Source organism: Myripristis murdjan, chromosome 3 (genome assembly GCF_902150065.1).
Source record: "Myripristis murdjan chromosome 3, fMyrMur1.1, whole genome shotgun sequence".
Classification (NCBI taxonomy): Eukaryota; Metazoa; Chordata; class Actinopteri; order Holocentriformes; family Holocentridae; genus Myripristis; species Myripristis murdjan.
Window position 1 is genome coordinate 17,206,151 of NC_043982.1, and position 15,827 is coordinate 17,221,977.

Sequence of the window (15,827 nt, forward strand, 5' to 3'; positions counted from 1 at the left end):
TGGCTGTTCTGTCTGAGGCAGAAGGCTTTGACGTTATTCGGGCCAAATGCTCTGTCTTCACCCGCAGACCTACAAACATATGCGCCTCTCATATGGGACTTTTGTAATAGCATGTTACAAGATCTCTTTAAACGCTAATGTTTGGCCTTTTTGCCACCCCAGATGTCAAGTTTGGAAATTTAATCTTTCCCAAATATGATTTCTATAAAAGAGCAAAGCCCTGGTGTGGCAACTCTACAAATAAACAACCCTCCTGTCATTACAAAGCTATTATAATTGAATTTGCATTCTTCCGTGGGATGAAATACTGGGATGCTTTTTAGATACGGTTATAAAAATACTTCTCTCCATGTGCCAGCCCATTGTAATATAGCCATGGTCACTAATAAATGAGGAAATGAATGGGAGCTATTAAAATGGCTTCTATTAAAATCTCCCTTGCCTATAAAGCAAACTGTTTACATCCTGTATGAGTGGAACCAATAAGGACCTCCAGGCAGTAGCTAATACATATTGAGGCTAGTAAGACATTATTATGAGCAGTCTCATATACGGTTCTACAGCTGTTGTTCCACATGCAGCTAATCTGATCATGGCTGACGACTGGCTTTGACATGATCAAGCGTACATGGCACAATGGAAAATATTTGTATGGGGCTAAAACAATGATGCCTGTTGATCTGAGCAGAAACAACGTTGTGGAAAACTCTGACCAACACAATACCTGGCCCAGGGCCTGAGGACAGAATGTTACAGCTCTGACAACACGTGAGTATAAGCGTGTGTGTGTATGTGTGTATGTGTGTGTGTGTGTAACGAACTCAGGAAAGATGTTAGAACTTATCAGCCAATGAGACACACTCCTCTCTGCGTCTGTCTTCACGAAGGTAGTAATTCACAGTGCTGTCAATTAGAGATTAGTGCTGCTGGTTTACAGTCTTCCTGAGAAGAGGCTGCAGTATATTTACACTACATTTGATGATGGGGTTAATATGAGGACCGGCAGCGCACCAACCTCTCTCGATTACAGACAGAATTAAAGATAATTTCCACAGGCCTTTGATGACAAGAGAGAGCAGAACAAACGCACATTCTCATGTGGAAATCATAAAATGCAAACAGAAGTTGTTGCATGCGAGAAGTGTGTCAGTGGTCGCACAGCTGGTGTCAAAGGAGAGGTTTGATTTAACTGGGCTAATGTTTGACAGATGAAGCTCCAAAGAGGATAAAAAGGGATCACAGAGAATTAAACATCTGTCTACCTGTCTGTTTATCTGTCTGCACACTGGTATGCCCGCCTGATTGGCTGTCTATTGTCTTTATGTTTAAATATCTGCCATCTGTCTTCCTGACCACCTGTCGCCCTGTCTGTCTGTCTCGGCACCAGCAGAATCAGTTAAATTACATTTCAGCAGTTTCACTGGAGGTCCTGTACTTTCTTGTCACAAAGAGACTCTTAACGCTCTTAGCTCTCTTAACTCAAGCCTGCTGACCCTGATTCCAGCCTTTCGCCCAATGTGCTTATTGGGAATGTTCAAAAGTCTGTTTTTACAAGGTCGACTAGTTTGGTTCAGGGGTTGACTAGTTTAAGGGCTTTGAAAGTGGAGTCCGAGGAGCCCCAGGGGCCTCTCTTCGGGGCTTAAAGGCTTCTTCTATGGAGAGCACTTTAATTTCACCATAATTTAATTCACTTGTTACAATACAATAAAATATATGATATGAACCATCATTTGAACATTGTTACCACTTTGAATCTATTTTTTAAACTTTCAAGTATAACACCTAAACAATTTAATAATTCACACAAACCAAATAACCTCAAATCAGGTCGTATAAGGATTCACAGGGATAAATCAGGGAGAATTGTAAAAGGTCTTTGTGGTTTATTTCTGCCGTTGTGCTCATGTTGAACGCAGATCTGCAGGGTTCTGGCCTGCTTGCCCATTTCTGTGTGATGACATGGATGATGAAACTTTACTGTAGGGCAGCTGTCCACAACCGTTACAAAAGTGTCAGGATCAGGCAACTTTGAGCCCATTTAAGTTGTAGCATGTTGAATCTCAGTGGTACAAAAGACCAAAAAAGAATCGATAAACGTATTCAAACATGCGACTGTTGACCAATGAGTTGACTAGTTGACTATTCTGTCCCATCCTGAAGCTTATTGGACTCTCTTTCTCCCTCTCCTACACTCTCTCTGTCTCTTTCGGAGTTTAAAGCTAAGACACTCCCAAGCTTGTAAAGTCCATGCTCCACTGATACATCTCCACCCAATTCTAACTATCCAATACACACAAAAACGCACAAATTCATGCGAGCACATGCTCACACCCTGCCTTTAAGTGCTTAGTATTGTGGAATAAAAATGATTCTTGGGGGAGCAGCTTCAACAGCTGGATCAGATCTGTGCCTGAGAGCAGCACTTACTCTCTAACACATCCCTAAAACACACACACACACACACACACACACACACACACACACACACAGAGTTTGCATTGTCTTCACGTCCACATGGCCTATTCAAACCAGTATGATCACACACCGACTCGATGATGACAACCAATTTCCCGTAACGTCTAAAAATATTGAAGAGAAAGATGCGATTTTGAAAAGTGCAGCAGGTTTGTTCACTTGTCTGTAACAAGACATCCCGGCTGCCTGAGAGGAATTAGAGTCTGATTCCTTGGTATTCCGGGGCTGAAATTCCAAACCTGTGAATCAGAACTGGCGGCTTTAGTGCAGCTCCGGCGTTCTCAAAACAAGGAAAATACTGTATGCACTTTTTTTTTAATGGGATTAGAATGAGGGCAGGTGTGTGTTTCTGTGTGCGGGGTGTGTGTATGCCTGTTTCAGTGGACTATTATGGGGTTGAATCACACTTCAGTCAGATGTGTTTGTTTGCCTCTGAAGGAAAACATGATGCCAGTGACGGCGCCGTGCACTCAAAAAAAAAAAAAAAAAAAAAAAAAAAAATCACAGGCCAAACTCTCACAACCTGCACACTCCTCATGTTGGGCAATTATTTATTAGAAGACAACATTTCAGGCCACTGTAGCCTTAATCAGCTGTTGTTTCTACCACTGAAGTTCATTCATCGCAGCACCGACCCTGACGTGCGTCGACCAGCTCAAGAAAAGTCTCTGACTCTCAACTAACCACGACTCCAGAACTTTACAGTGGCCTTGTAAATCAGACGAGCTCTGGTCTGGGTAGACGGGGACTGAGTCCAACCCAGTGAAGGGCTCTACCGACTGGATAGACTTTGTATTTATGTGTTTTGGAGCTGTTACAGGTGATTACGTGATGCGGCTTCTCTTCCAACCATCACGTAATGTTTGACTGACCTTAATGAAAGGGCAACAAAGGAATAAACAAAGGTGTAATCTGATGCATGAATCTGACAGCAGATAGTGATCTCACTGCTGCTGCTGCTGTTGTTGAGTGTGTGTGTGTGTGTTGTTTGTGTGTGTGTGTGTGTTCCTCATCAGCCCAGACAGGATCCTTTGCATCAGTGTGTGTATGTGTAATGTTAGAGCTGCTCCTGGTTAGCCAAACATTCTCATTGCATCCTCTCATTTCTCACCTCTCACTCTCTCTCTCTCCCTCTGCACCCCCCCCCCTCTCTCCATACACACACATACACACTTGCACATGTCCTTCACCACGTTAATCAGCAGCAGCACTCTCCTGACTCACTGCCCTCTCACTCGCATTCTCACTCCAGTCCACACTCTTCCACTAACGGGACGTTTTGTGATGGGCTCCACAAGGATCCTTCAGTATTGTGCTTTCTGGGAGGTATTTACTGCAATGAATGCAAGTTTGTGTGTGGGTGTGTATGTGTGTGTGTGTGTGTGTGTTTGTGTGCTTGGCCCACCTGTGCAGCCGGTGGTTCCTTTGCGTACAGAGTATCCCAGATCACAGTGACAGATGAAGGATCCTTTCGTGTTTTCACAGTTCCCACTCAGACAGATGTTTGGATTCAGCTCACACTCATCCACATCTAGACAGAGAGGACAAAGAAGAGTGAGTAAAACAGAGAGAGAGAACAAGAGAGCAGTGAAAGAGGGAGAGCAAGAATGCTATGAATATGCTAAATGTAACGGTCATGGCAATGGATAAAAGCAAATGAACTTTTACACATGAGATCTGTCAAACACGATTTCACATGCGATGATTTCTCAAGTGGCGACAAAGACAAAAACACTGCAGCATAAACTATATTCAGGGCTAAACATGTGTTTACACAGACTAAAGGCAAAAATGCAGTGTAAGTGTGTGTGTGTGTGCGTGTGTGTGCGTGTGCGTGCAGACCCAGTGAAAGGTCTTTAAATCAGTGTTTTCTCACTCAGTGGAACCAGACGTCTAAATGTCACGCATTCCTCCTTGTTCAGCCTGACCAGCACAATGTTCACTGTCTTCTAAATCAACAACATTACCCTCCCTCAAACAAACACACACACACACACACACATCTGACTAATTAAGGCCCTATTCTCATGACTCATATCTTGGATAACCTTTAAGATGATCATTACATCATTAGAGTAAGTCTCTGAGAACCCCCCGGATCTAAAAAGCGCTGCAGAGGGTGTAGCTGCAGGGTTTTATTGTGGTCGTAAATGTGCATCCGTTACCCAGGCAGGTCTTCATATCCTCAGACGACATGAAACCGTCGAAGCAGAGACACTGGTACGTCCCTGGTGTGTTAGTGCACTGGCCTCCGTCACAGATGTCTGGGCTCTCCTCACACTCATCAATGTCTGGGGTGGGAGAGAGAAGAGAGAGCAAGTTTATTGGCCATCTGTATAGTATATTTTCATCCTTATTCACAGATGTCTCATAACAGAAACAAGCATGTCAGCAGTCAGAGAATACCACAGTATCACGACACTAACCACATAAACACATCTGTAATAATAATAGCAGCATGGTAGTGACATATAGCAAAGTGCTGTTACTTCAGGCTGCGACCAAAAAAATAGATCAATGATCAACGGAAAGTGCACAGTGTATATTAAAGTACGTGTAAGAACTTTGAGTGCACTAGCGTTCAAAATTCACTCTGTTTGGGGGTAAAAAAACAAAAAAAAAAAAAACAAAAAAAAAAAAACATCTTTACACCTTGTAGCCCATGCAGGATGGCAACAAAACAAATACGCCAATACTGCAAAAAATCTTCACTGCAGTTTCACTTGCTTCAGGAAATTGTCTGGGAACAAGTATAAATATGTGGAAACAAGGCAGAATGAGGCAGATCAGCCTACTAGTATCAAGAAAATGACACTTGATTCAAGACAATTCTTGAAACGAGTGTATTAACATTGGAAACGGGGATTATCTCAATCCGCCAGTGGGATCACCACAGGTCACTACAGCCGGACTCAGTCTGTGAGCAATACATAAACCTTATCGCCAGGGTCTGAAATTAACGCCAGCCTTCTGCTTAATGCCATGAATCCATAAAACTTAAGTGTCTTGCTTAAATACAGTTGCGTCCTGTTAGTATCGAACCTTGTCCCTGCTGTCCACCATGCATTCACTCCGAGTGTGAGACAAACAAATAACAGCAAAGGCTCTTGACTGGCTGCCATTTTTCCTGGCTCTAAAAGCATTTACATCTACATTTGTGCAATTTTTGACACATTTCTATGAAAAATGTATATTGGTTCTATTTGCCAGTAAGTTAATTTTGGTTTTAGCTATGACAGCTGAATGGACACACAGACAGAGAGACAGACAGACAGACTGACCGGTGCAGCTCCTGAGATCAGGCATCAGGGCATATCCATTGTGGCAGCTGCACTCATAGCTGCCCTCTGAGTTGGTGCAGTAAGTCTCACAGCCTCCGTTCTCAATGGTACACTCATCGATATCTGGGAGGCAGAGAAGCACAACGTCACTTAGTGCTGATGTACAACCTTCGCATTGCCCAATGAGTAAAACATGATCATCCATGTATGGAAATAATACATACACATGTAAACAGTAACATACCAACACACTCCAGTCTGTTCTCAGTGGATTTGTATCCTGTGTCGCAGGTGCACTGGTAGCGCCCAATCATATTGACACACTGCCCATTCCTGCAGAGTTTATCACTCAGCTCGCACTCGTTGATATCTGTGAATGAATGATCAAATATGCACACACAAAAGTGAGAAATAATGCTGCAAGTATGTGAGCATGAGTAATAACTATTAACTGGGAGGCCTTCCTGGGACATGCAGACTGCACTAGAAACCACAACCCAATGTTGCACTCATTTACTTTCATAATTTATCCTGTGACTAATGTTTAGTAGGAGATGTTCAGAAAACTGACAAGGAGACTAAGTGCATCTCGGTGCCTCAAACTGTGGTTATGTTAACAATGGCATGATAATGAAGATCACTGTCTCCACCTTTGTGGATGAGGCTGACAATTATCAGTAATGCTTTCTTTGCTTTTATTTCTCAAGCTGGTAATAGAGAAAATAAATGGGCTTCAAGTTGTAGTTAATACACATGAGGTCATTGAATGAAACCTTCACACGCTTTATTAGGTCACTGCAATGACATTCAGTGAATAATGAGTAATCAGCTCATTGCTATAAACTAATGATGGAACCCAAAAAAGGCCCTGTGAAAGTCAAGCTCTTGCTTTTTTACCGTGGTCTAACCCAAATGGACCCCTTTCAGTCACACACACACACACACACACACACACACACACACACACACACACACACAAACTCAATTCCACAATCCCTATCAGCCCATCTATCAGGGAATATACATCCCGCTCATTAATATACACAGACTTCAAACACACACACTCCCACACACACAGACCGAGCGAGCCCACACACAGAGACAGATGGAGGAAGAAGGTAGATCCCAGGCTGGTTTCTCATTGAAATTGTCATTCAGGCCCTCTGTTAGGTTGCACAATAACACCACTTACCATTCCACCCTCTTCATCAATCTTTCATCTTTGAGGAAACTAAGAGCGGAAACTGCAGCGTGCCTCTACATTCTTCAACACAGATCCCTCAGAGCGGGGAGGAGGGAAACATTTGAGGAGGACGACCCATCGCCATCCGGCTCTCCTCTCCGATGACCTCATCACTCACCTAGGCAAGCCGAGCCGTCGGGAGCGATCTCGTGGCCTTCGAGACACACACACTGGAAGCTGCCCTCCGTGTTTACACACTCGCCTCCACGGCACAGCAGAGGGTTCCGCTCACATTCGTCGATGTCTGTCAGGAGGGGAACACACACACAGACACGCAGACATGGAGTGTTGGGTCAACCAAAGTAAGGCAATTGTATGTATAAATTCTCCCAGGACTTGAATCGCAAGGCGTCGAAAGCAGACCGGACCAGAAATAAAGTGTTAAGTATTTTCACAGATGGCAGAACATTAAGACTTGTAAGTGTATATAAAAATAATTTTGCTGGGCAGCTGATTGTGTCCCTTGTATGCAAGTCAAGTATGTAATATCGAATAATTATCTTTAAGACATCATAGAGTGGTTTTGCGAAGGGAAAGGCATTGTGGCAGGAGTCGAGGGCTGCCAAGTCTGAAGCTCTGAACACACCGCAGGGGTTACAATAAAGGCTCTCTCTCTCTTTCTCTCTCTCTCTCTCTCACACACACACACACACACACACACACACACACACACACACACACACAAACTGCAAATTTCAGATTACATCAGTCGTCTAAACAGCAAGTTCCAGGCCTGGCATGCTGGCCCAAGCACCTCATCCAGGGCTTATGGCTCCAGCGGGAGGGGGGAGATGGCTTGGTAAGGACTGGGATTGGGACTGTGCAGCAAACCTTCCCTACACTTAGAGCTCTTTACAGGCTGGCGCAGCTCACCGCTCTCAGATGCTGCTTCTTTAACAGGGTGTGAGAGAGAGTTGTTAAGGAGATCAAGTTTCCCCACTTGTGTCCTTGTAGACGAAATATGATTTCACACGAACAGCATGTAAGGGGATAGCTGGACCAGATGATCTCAAGTTGGGAGGGAGATTTGTTGTGTGGCATGTATAGTATCAGTGAATTTTACCACTCACCCATGCAGTTTTTCATCATCATGAAGCCGCTCTCATATCCTTGGAAGCACTCGCATTCAAAGTCTCCGGGTGTGTTGACACATGTGCCCTGTCCGCACAGGTCTGGAGAGATGCGGCACTCGTCGATATCTACAGGGACAAATGCAACGATCGTAGAATATTAAAATACTTTTCTTTAAAAACATTCACCATACACTCCTGTGGGCAGATTTATTCTGAGAGCGTGCTATGTTTATAATAATAGCCATCTGTATTCGTACGGTGCTTTTCAAACCACAGTTACAAAGTGATTTACAAAGAGGTGAAAAACAAACAGATGAGACCAACAGTAAAAGCAAGAAAAGAAAGGTATGGCATATGAAAACAAGCCAAGAACCATGAAAGACGGGTCAAAAATACCTAATGAAAGGTCACCGCATTTAAGCAAATCCATTAATTGAGTCTTAGGAAGTGTTTTAAAACATGATAGTGATTTATCCTCTGCTAGGGTAGGTCATTGCATAGTCTGGTGCCAAACTCCTGATCCACTTCAGTTTTTAATCTACAGTTTGGAACAGCCAAAGGAGACCTGCCAAAAGGACCTCGGGTTGCAATTTGGCTCATGTGATGTGAAAAGGTTTCTGATATTACTCGCTTTAGATGTAGAGGCAAATAAACTGTTTCAGAATAAAGCCATGGCTCTGGTATTTCAACGGAGAATGGTGTGTGTACACTTCAACACAACAGTAATGTAGCCAAGCAGACTGCAGGGACCAGCTCCAACAAGCCCCAACCAGCCAGACTCCCATTAGGCTGGATGAGCTGAATGTAGGCAAGGGCTTTACACCACTTTACTGTAATTAGTGTTGGCATAGGGCTTCAGAATGAGGGATTGATGGAGACCAGCTAGACTTGCAGAGATATTGTGGGGCTGTGATATGTGATAGCTGATGTTTGGCAAGCATTCTGGACAAAAGTAGCGGCTACATATACGCTGTGTCGCATGCTTACAGGCTTAGAAGTCATTTATCTATCCATTATGCGGCATAACGTTAAAAAAAAATGTACATTTGACACCTCATGAAAAAAATGTGTCTGTGCTATGAGCTCACCAGTGCAGTTCCTCTCATCTGAGTCCAAAGCATAGCCATTGTCACAGCGACAACGAAAGCTGCCGATGGTGTTTCTACATCTTCCATTTGTGCACAGGCTGTTAATCATCCTGCACTCATTTATATCTGCAGAGAAAAGGGGGCGGGGAGTGGAGAGATAGAGACAAACAGAAAAAGAGAGGAAGCAGTGTTTAGTTTGAACGGTGTCTTTCAAATCTGTGAAAGTCTCTGCAGACTGTCGAATGTGCACTACCTTTGAGGAAGGGCCTGCCGTTGATGAAGTCTTTCCCAAGGGAGAACCCTGGACCACGAGGACAGAGCTGGGCGTACTCTGGAGAGCCCTTCTCGGGACACTCGTCACATTCGGGGCCCCAGGCCACCCCGACTGAGCAGCAGCAGGCGTCCACGCGGTGCCGCCCAGGGATGGGTGTCCCACAGCGCTCGTCGTCATGAGTCATGTAGCACTGCTCCGTACGCAGATCTGGATGCCGCAGATACATATTTCACATGTGCCGAAAATGGCAATTAAATGCTACAACTTGCACAAGCATGAGGTCTCAGGCAGACAGAAACACCCACTGCTGCACAAAACTACAAGTGACACATGTAGTTTAGGAGACACAAACAAACACACACACACACACACAGAGTACCCACCGATGCACGTCCTGCCACTGGCATCTACAGTCATTCCTGAGGGGCACTGGCAGAAGAAGGAACCCTGTGTGTTGACACACTTCCCATTGACACACACCTTGGGGAACACCTCACACTCATCGACATCTGACAAAAGGCAAAGAAACGACAGTGAAATTCGTCCCACCAACACCAGAGCAGAATTTCACACATTTGGTATTGATGACATACAGTTCTGATTTCTCAGCTGTGTGTGGCATCATAGCAGACCTTACCTTCACAGACATTTCCTTTGACTCTGGCATACCCCTTACTACAGGTTCGATCTGAAAAAGGAGGAAAGCACACAGTAAAGTCTCAAACTGAATGACCCAACAGCATTACACAGGAAAATTAAAGTGCAAAGTCATGAGGCAGAGAGGGATCTGCATCCTGACCCACTCGACGTCAAAATCCATCTCACCTCGTTCACATCGGGCGCACGGGCTGCCCCAGGCCTCTCCCAGGGTGGCACAGCAGTGGGACTTAAGTGTTGCCCCGTTGATGTTCACCTCACAGCGTTCGTTGATCATCTTCAGCCAGCAGGTGCCCTTGGTGGTCTCTGTTTGGTGAAACAAGCTCTGATGCCTTAAATGCAGGACTTTCAGTCACACAGAGTGACCCATGCAGCTGTAGTGCCGCACCCCAGTTAGCACTACCAACTAATATGTTAATATGTTATTCAGTGCAACAGCTCATTTAACACAGTCTTCCAATGAGTCTCAGGCCAGAAACATGCCAGACTTAACGGAGCACATAAAAGTATTGAAAAAAGTATTGCAAAAAATGGTGATAAAAATTGACAAACTGAATGTAAAGTGTGCTGATAAAAACGGCAATACACAGAAATGCATAGAAAACTTACTTGTCATTCTTATTTTCTTTTTTTATATGAGAGTTTTGAAAAAAGTGTGATTTCTTCTCTAGTGCAAAACAGCATTATGAGCAAATAAATATTTCCTAAAAGCCCCAGTTTGAGGTGCTGAAACCAAAAATCTCCAAACAACGCCCAGGTCTGATCAGGTGAAGCTGAAGAGAAACCGGCAGCACTCGGACATCAACACTCACTTACCTATACACTGTAAGCCTGAGCTATCCAGCGTACTGCCCGATGAACACGAACACAAAAAGGATCCTGGGCTGTTCTTACATTCTGCGTTCACACACGGGTTGGATTCACACTCATCGATATCTGCAAGAGACAGTCACAGAGGTTTTTGCCTTAGTTTTTTGCACGCTGGCCGATCTCTTATGAATCTAATGTTGCTGTTTCAGTGTGCATCGGTTTGTGTGGGACAGAAGGAGTGAGTCCCTGACCCTCGCAGACGTCAGTCTCAGGACTGAAGCGGTATCCGGTGGGGCACTGACAGGTGAAACTGCCTGGTGTGTTCCTGCACAGACCGTTGTCACACAGATGCCGGTTCAGCAGACACTCATCAACATCTGAGGCATGAAGACAGACAGAGGCACATGCAGACATTCAACACATTGCCTTTTGATATCAAAACCTGTATGCAGTACTTTAATTCAGTGGGTAACCTACCGACACAGTTTTTGCCTGTCAGGTCCACCTCGAAGCCTTCATTGCAGTTACATTTGTAAGTCCTCAACATGTTCTCACACACTCCATTCTGGCAGATGTCAGGATCAAGGGCACACTCATTAATATCTGAGAAGGCAGAGAATAAGCTGTTGAACATCAATTCCAATAGCAGCAACCCTGTATGATGTATTTAGATGTGTGTGATTTCCTGCAATTTTACCCACACCCACGCATGCACACATGCACACACGCACACACACATACATTACCTCTTCCATCGCCGGTCGTGCCGAGGTCATTAGTGCACAGAGCCAGGAACTCAGCTGCAAGACAAACACATACACAGACGGTACGGGTTAATAAAAAACCAAAATGAAATAACAGCGTTTGAGAAAATATCACATTTGCCAAAATCCAAGAAATCTCAAAGCAAGACATTTAATACCATGTCATTATCCATTTCCATGCTTTCTCATTTAGCCTAGATGTATATAAAACGGACTCTTTAATGTGGTGCCACTCTGGCGTCTTTTGATACAGAAACTTTAATTGCCAGGGCTAATGAGAAGTGACTGGCTGACGGATGTGTGTGTGTGTATGTGTGTGTTTGTCTATGGCTGCATGCATGTGTAAGAGCGTGTGAAGGCTGTTGGAGCCTCCAAGCTGTGAGCATCTCTATCAGACAACTTAGCCATGACTTTGTTATCACCATTGACAAAGCCCAAGCGGACCTGACAGAGACAAGAGAGACCAAGTTTTATAATCTAGTGATCTTGACTTTTACAGGTGTGATTTCAAAATGAAACACCAAGTCGGTGTGTGTGAGAGATTCTCTTTGAGCATGGGTGTGTGTGTGTGTGTGTCAGGGGTCGGGACGTGGGAGGTGGTTCCATATGTGTGAAGGGCGGAATGATTTGAATATCCATACCAGAGCTTTTTGGTGGGCAGGGTTGGCAGGGCTCTCCGAAGGCGTACTCTGTACTGGCACAGCAGCACTCAGACTTGGTCACGGCTCCAAATAAAGGCCTCACACACTGTCCCCGCTTGTAGCCACCATAACACGAGCTGCGCATGTGTGTGTCTGTTTCAGGCGGACAAAAAGCGAGAGAGATAGTGTGTGAAAGAGGGAGAGAGGCAGACAAGGGCAGAGAAAGGGGAGAAAGAGACAGGTGAGGTGGCAGAAAAAGAAAAAAGAGAAGGAAAGAGGGTGCGAGAGCTGCGGAAAGACTGAAATAAAGTCCCTGAATCCAATAAACAACAACACTGGGAAAATAAACAGTTGTTCTCTCTCCAGAATATCCAGGGATTTGAGGCATTCTCCTGCACTGATATCATCCTGAGCAAACTCACCCAGACAGAACAACAGCATTTCAACACTTCCCACACAATGCACAAAGAGATGTCATTGGGGGAATGCAGGAATGCTGAAAATAAGGGCATAAACAGATCTGCTCTCCTAGTGCCAGTCAGATGGTCTGGAGCGCAAGGCGGGAGGGAAGACAAACATAAAACATCAGGACAAAAATTAATGGAACAACTGAGTGTGAGCATCTGGCTGCGATGGGGCAACAGGATGTAAAAATTTATTATTATCTGATTATTCCCAGCTTGATGACATTTTAGGCTTATTTTATCGCTGAAAATTGAAAATATTTGTGTTGCGGTTATTTTGGCTAAAACGTGTAAAGACGGAGAGGTGGAGACTAGCGTGAGATGAGTGAAGGTCACACTAACAAAAATGAATAAATGATCCGGTCTTGAAAGGAATACTTCACCACAACATGAAAATGTAATCATTATCTACTCAGTTCATTTTTCAGTCAATACGCCTTTGAAGTTTATAGGACCACCAAACATACACAGAAGGCTAGTTGATAAGTCTTATCCCAAATTTTTGCTGTGTTTTGTGGTCCAATAAACTTCAAATGGAATGCTAGATGAAATGGGGGCAAGTAAGTAACAACTGAACTTCATTTTGGGGTGAACGGTTCCTTAAAAAGAAGTAAACAATCACACATGAAGTATCATTAACTCACCAACGCAGACCCGTCCATCCAGCCCCACAGCCATTCCAGGCATACACTCACAGCGGAAAGACCCCTCTGTGTTGACGCAGTGGCCATTCATACACATGCCTGGAGTCTCACACTCATCGATGTCTAGTCGCATGGAGACAGAAAACAACATGGGAAACAAGGATTTAATACAGGTCATAGCAGTACTTCCGTTCATCAAGTGGTATGCCTCCAACATCTAAACTATTTCTGTCTACTCCCTCTCCTAAAATGAGCGGTAAGAAGCTATAACCTCTTAAATCATTTTTTATTTATTTTTTTTTTAATAAAGCAGTGGTTAGTGAAGTACCCAGACATTTGCTTCATTGAGAAGTACAGCTAAAGCTGCAGCACAGCTTGAGCTTTATGACCTCAGTTAAGAAAACAACCCTCCTCTCCCCTTGATCCCATCAGCATATTACAATAATTATCATAATGAGCGTAAACAATGATATGGCATGTGCACATACGTGTGTATGAGTGTGTGTGTGTGTGTGTTCTTTCTGGGTGGGTTGGGGGACAGAAAGCCACTTCCCTCAGCTGTAGATGGAGATGAGGCCCCAGGGCCCCTCTAGACTACACATTTCATTAATGACTGCAAACATCAGCACCCTTCGCCTACGCCCTTCTCAAGTATTTATTTATTCAGCTATGACTTATTCAGCCAGGTCGCTGTCTCTGAGATCAAACGTCTGTATCCAAAGAGACGTGGCACAAAATGGCTGCAGATTACACACAGTGGAAAGGCAATTCTGTAGTTAAAGACCTATTAACATTTGATACATAGATGGGTCTATCTTCAGTGCTATCCAAAGACACAGTTAAGGTTCTCTACCGCATCTGGGGGTACCATATCAACAAAATGGTTGATCAGCTGTTATGTGGCTAAGTCCTCTTAGATGGTAATGGTTTGGCTTATCTTGGTGCAACTTTATATCTTCCAATCAAAGCTAACATGCTTCTTGAATTTCATGGGAAGGCCAAAAGCCTTTTTTTCTGTCTCACAGTGAACAAGTTTAGGAAAAGCTGTCTGCAAGTGCCTCACAGAACAGGAGGGCCCCAACTATCCACATGTCCAGCTGGCCTGCCAGGACGCTCAGGGATTTTTCCAGGGCTTTTAGGGGGATTTTTGCGCTGCGTGCTAAGAAGTCCATAATAGAGGCACTAACATGCCAGAAAAGTAGCCACCTTCCAGACTAACTGAACATGCCTGGTCAAAACAGGCTGCCTACGCTGTGAAGGGATACAGTCAGTGAACGTGAGAGTGTAAAGATGTGTGATGTGACTGCTGGTGAGAAACGGTGTTGATTGGCTGTGAGCCATCTACCCAACACACCTACACACATGCGCCCGCTTGTGTCCAGCAGGTAGCCAGGTTTACAGATGCATTTGAAGCTGCCATCTTCATTGATGCACAATCCATTTAGGCACATATTCCTGATGAGGCACTCATCCTGGTCTGGGGTGATGAACAGAAACAACAAATTTTAGCAAACTTGGAAAATGACACAGTGTCTTAGACCCTGTTCTACGACTGCATGTGTGTGGCTTTGGTTTTACACCACCACCATTGTACATAGCCATTACACATGAATATGCTGAAAATGTGCCTTTACTCCATAAAATTACACATCAGAACTTGACACAGTCGCAAGACGGACCTTGACAGTTTTTGCCATCTGATGAGATCTCGAAGCCGGCGTTGCAGACACAGTGGAAACTGCCCTCAGTATTCACACAGCGGCCATTGTTGCAGATGCGTCCATTGGCCACACACTCATCCAGATCTGACAGACACAAGTAAGAGTAAGTACAGTAAACATACACATGGTGTTTGTTTCTTTGTGTCTCTCTATCTCTCTATCTATCTATCTGTCTATCTAAATATAGATATGTAGATTTAGACATAGACATAGATATAGGTATAGATATAGATATAGGTGTGTGTTGTGTCACCTCGGCACTCCGTCCTGGTGGCAGTGGTCTGGAATCCAGCAGGACACTGGCAGATGTAGGAGCCAGGGGTGTTGACACACTCGCCATGTGCACATGGGTTCCTGTCACACTCATCGTCATCTGGAGAATAAACACAGCACAAAAACCTTCATTACTTTCATCTACCTCCATTTTGGTGCTTGGTAAACTTGTTCCTCCATCTCTGGGCGGCTTACCGATGCACTCTCCCCTTGCATCCAATCTGAAGCCCATGTTACACTCGCAGCGGTATCCAATGCCAGGGGTGGGGATACACCTGCCGTTCAGGCAGAGGTTGCGGAAGGCCTGGCACATGTTGGTGATATTCTGGGTTTGGATAATATCAGGGCCTGATAGAAACAGTCACAGATATAAAACACGTTAATATCTATAAAATGCAATGATGGAAAATCTATAGCAT

At 44.3% G+C, this 15,827-nt stretch overlaps 1 protein-coding gene across 1 annotated transcript in view; it reads right to left on the reverse strand.

Annotated features, from left to right (window-relative positions):
• Positions 1 to 15,827, reverse strand: part of fbn1 (fibrillin 1) — a 67,832-nt gene that overhangs the window by 32,592 nt on the left and 19,413 nt on the right. The window contains exons 12-32 of the mRNA XM_030044029.1: positions 15,604 to 15,756; positions 15,389 to 15,508; positions 15,094 to 15,219; positions 14,769 to 14,891; positions 13,415 to 13,537; positions 12,307 to 12,459; positions 11,648 to 11,701; positions 11,379 to 11,504; positions 11,153 to 11,278; positions 10,908 to 11,027; positions 10,260 to 10,397; positions 10,072 to 10,122; positions 9,818 to 9,943; positions 9,414 to 9,641; positions 9,161 to 9,286; positions 8,070 to 8,198; positions 7,118 to 7,243; positions 6,001 to 6,126; positions 5,757 to 5,879; positions 4,641 to 4,766; positions 3,881 to 4,006 (exon numbers count right to left, since the gene is read on the reverse strand). Coding sequence (XP_029899889.1) covers positions 3,881 to 4,006; positions 4,641 to 4,766; positions 5,757 to 5,879; positions 6,001 to 6,126; positions 7,118 to 7,243; positions 8,070 to 8,198; positions 9,161 to 9,286; positions 9,414 to 9,641; positions 9,818 to 9,943; positions 10,072 to 10,122; positions 10,260 to 10,397; positions 10,908 to 11,027; positions 11,153 to 11,278; positions 11,379 to 11,504; positions 11,648 to 11,701; positions 12,307 to 12,459; positions 13,415 to 13,537; positions 14,769 to 14,891; positions 15,094 to 15,219; positions 15,389 to 15,508; positions 15,604 to 15,756 — 2,649 coding nt within the window. The remainder of the gene's footprint in view (positions 1 to 3,880; positions 4,007 to 4,640; positions 4,767 to 5,756; positions 5,880 to 6,000; positions 6,127 to 7,117; positions 7,244 to 8,069; positions 8,199 to 9,160; positions 9,287 to 9,413; positions 9,642 to 9,817; positions 9,944 to 10,071; positions 10,123 to 10,259; positions 10,398 to 10,907; positions 11,028 to 11,152; positions 11,279 to 11,378; positions 11,505 to 11,647; positions 11,702 to 12,306; positions 12,460 to 13,414; positions 13,538 to 14,768; positions 14,892 to 15,093; positions 15,220 to 15,388; positions 15,509 to 15,603; positions 15,757 to 15,827) is intronic.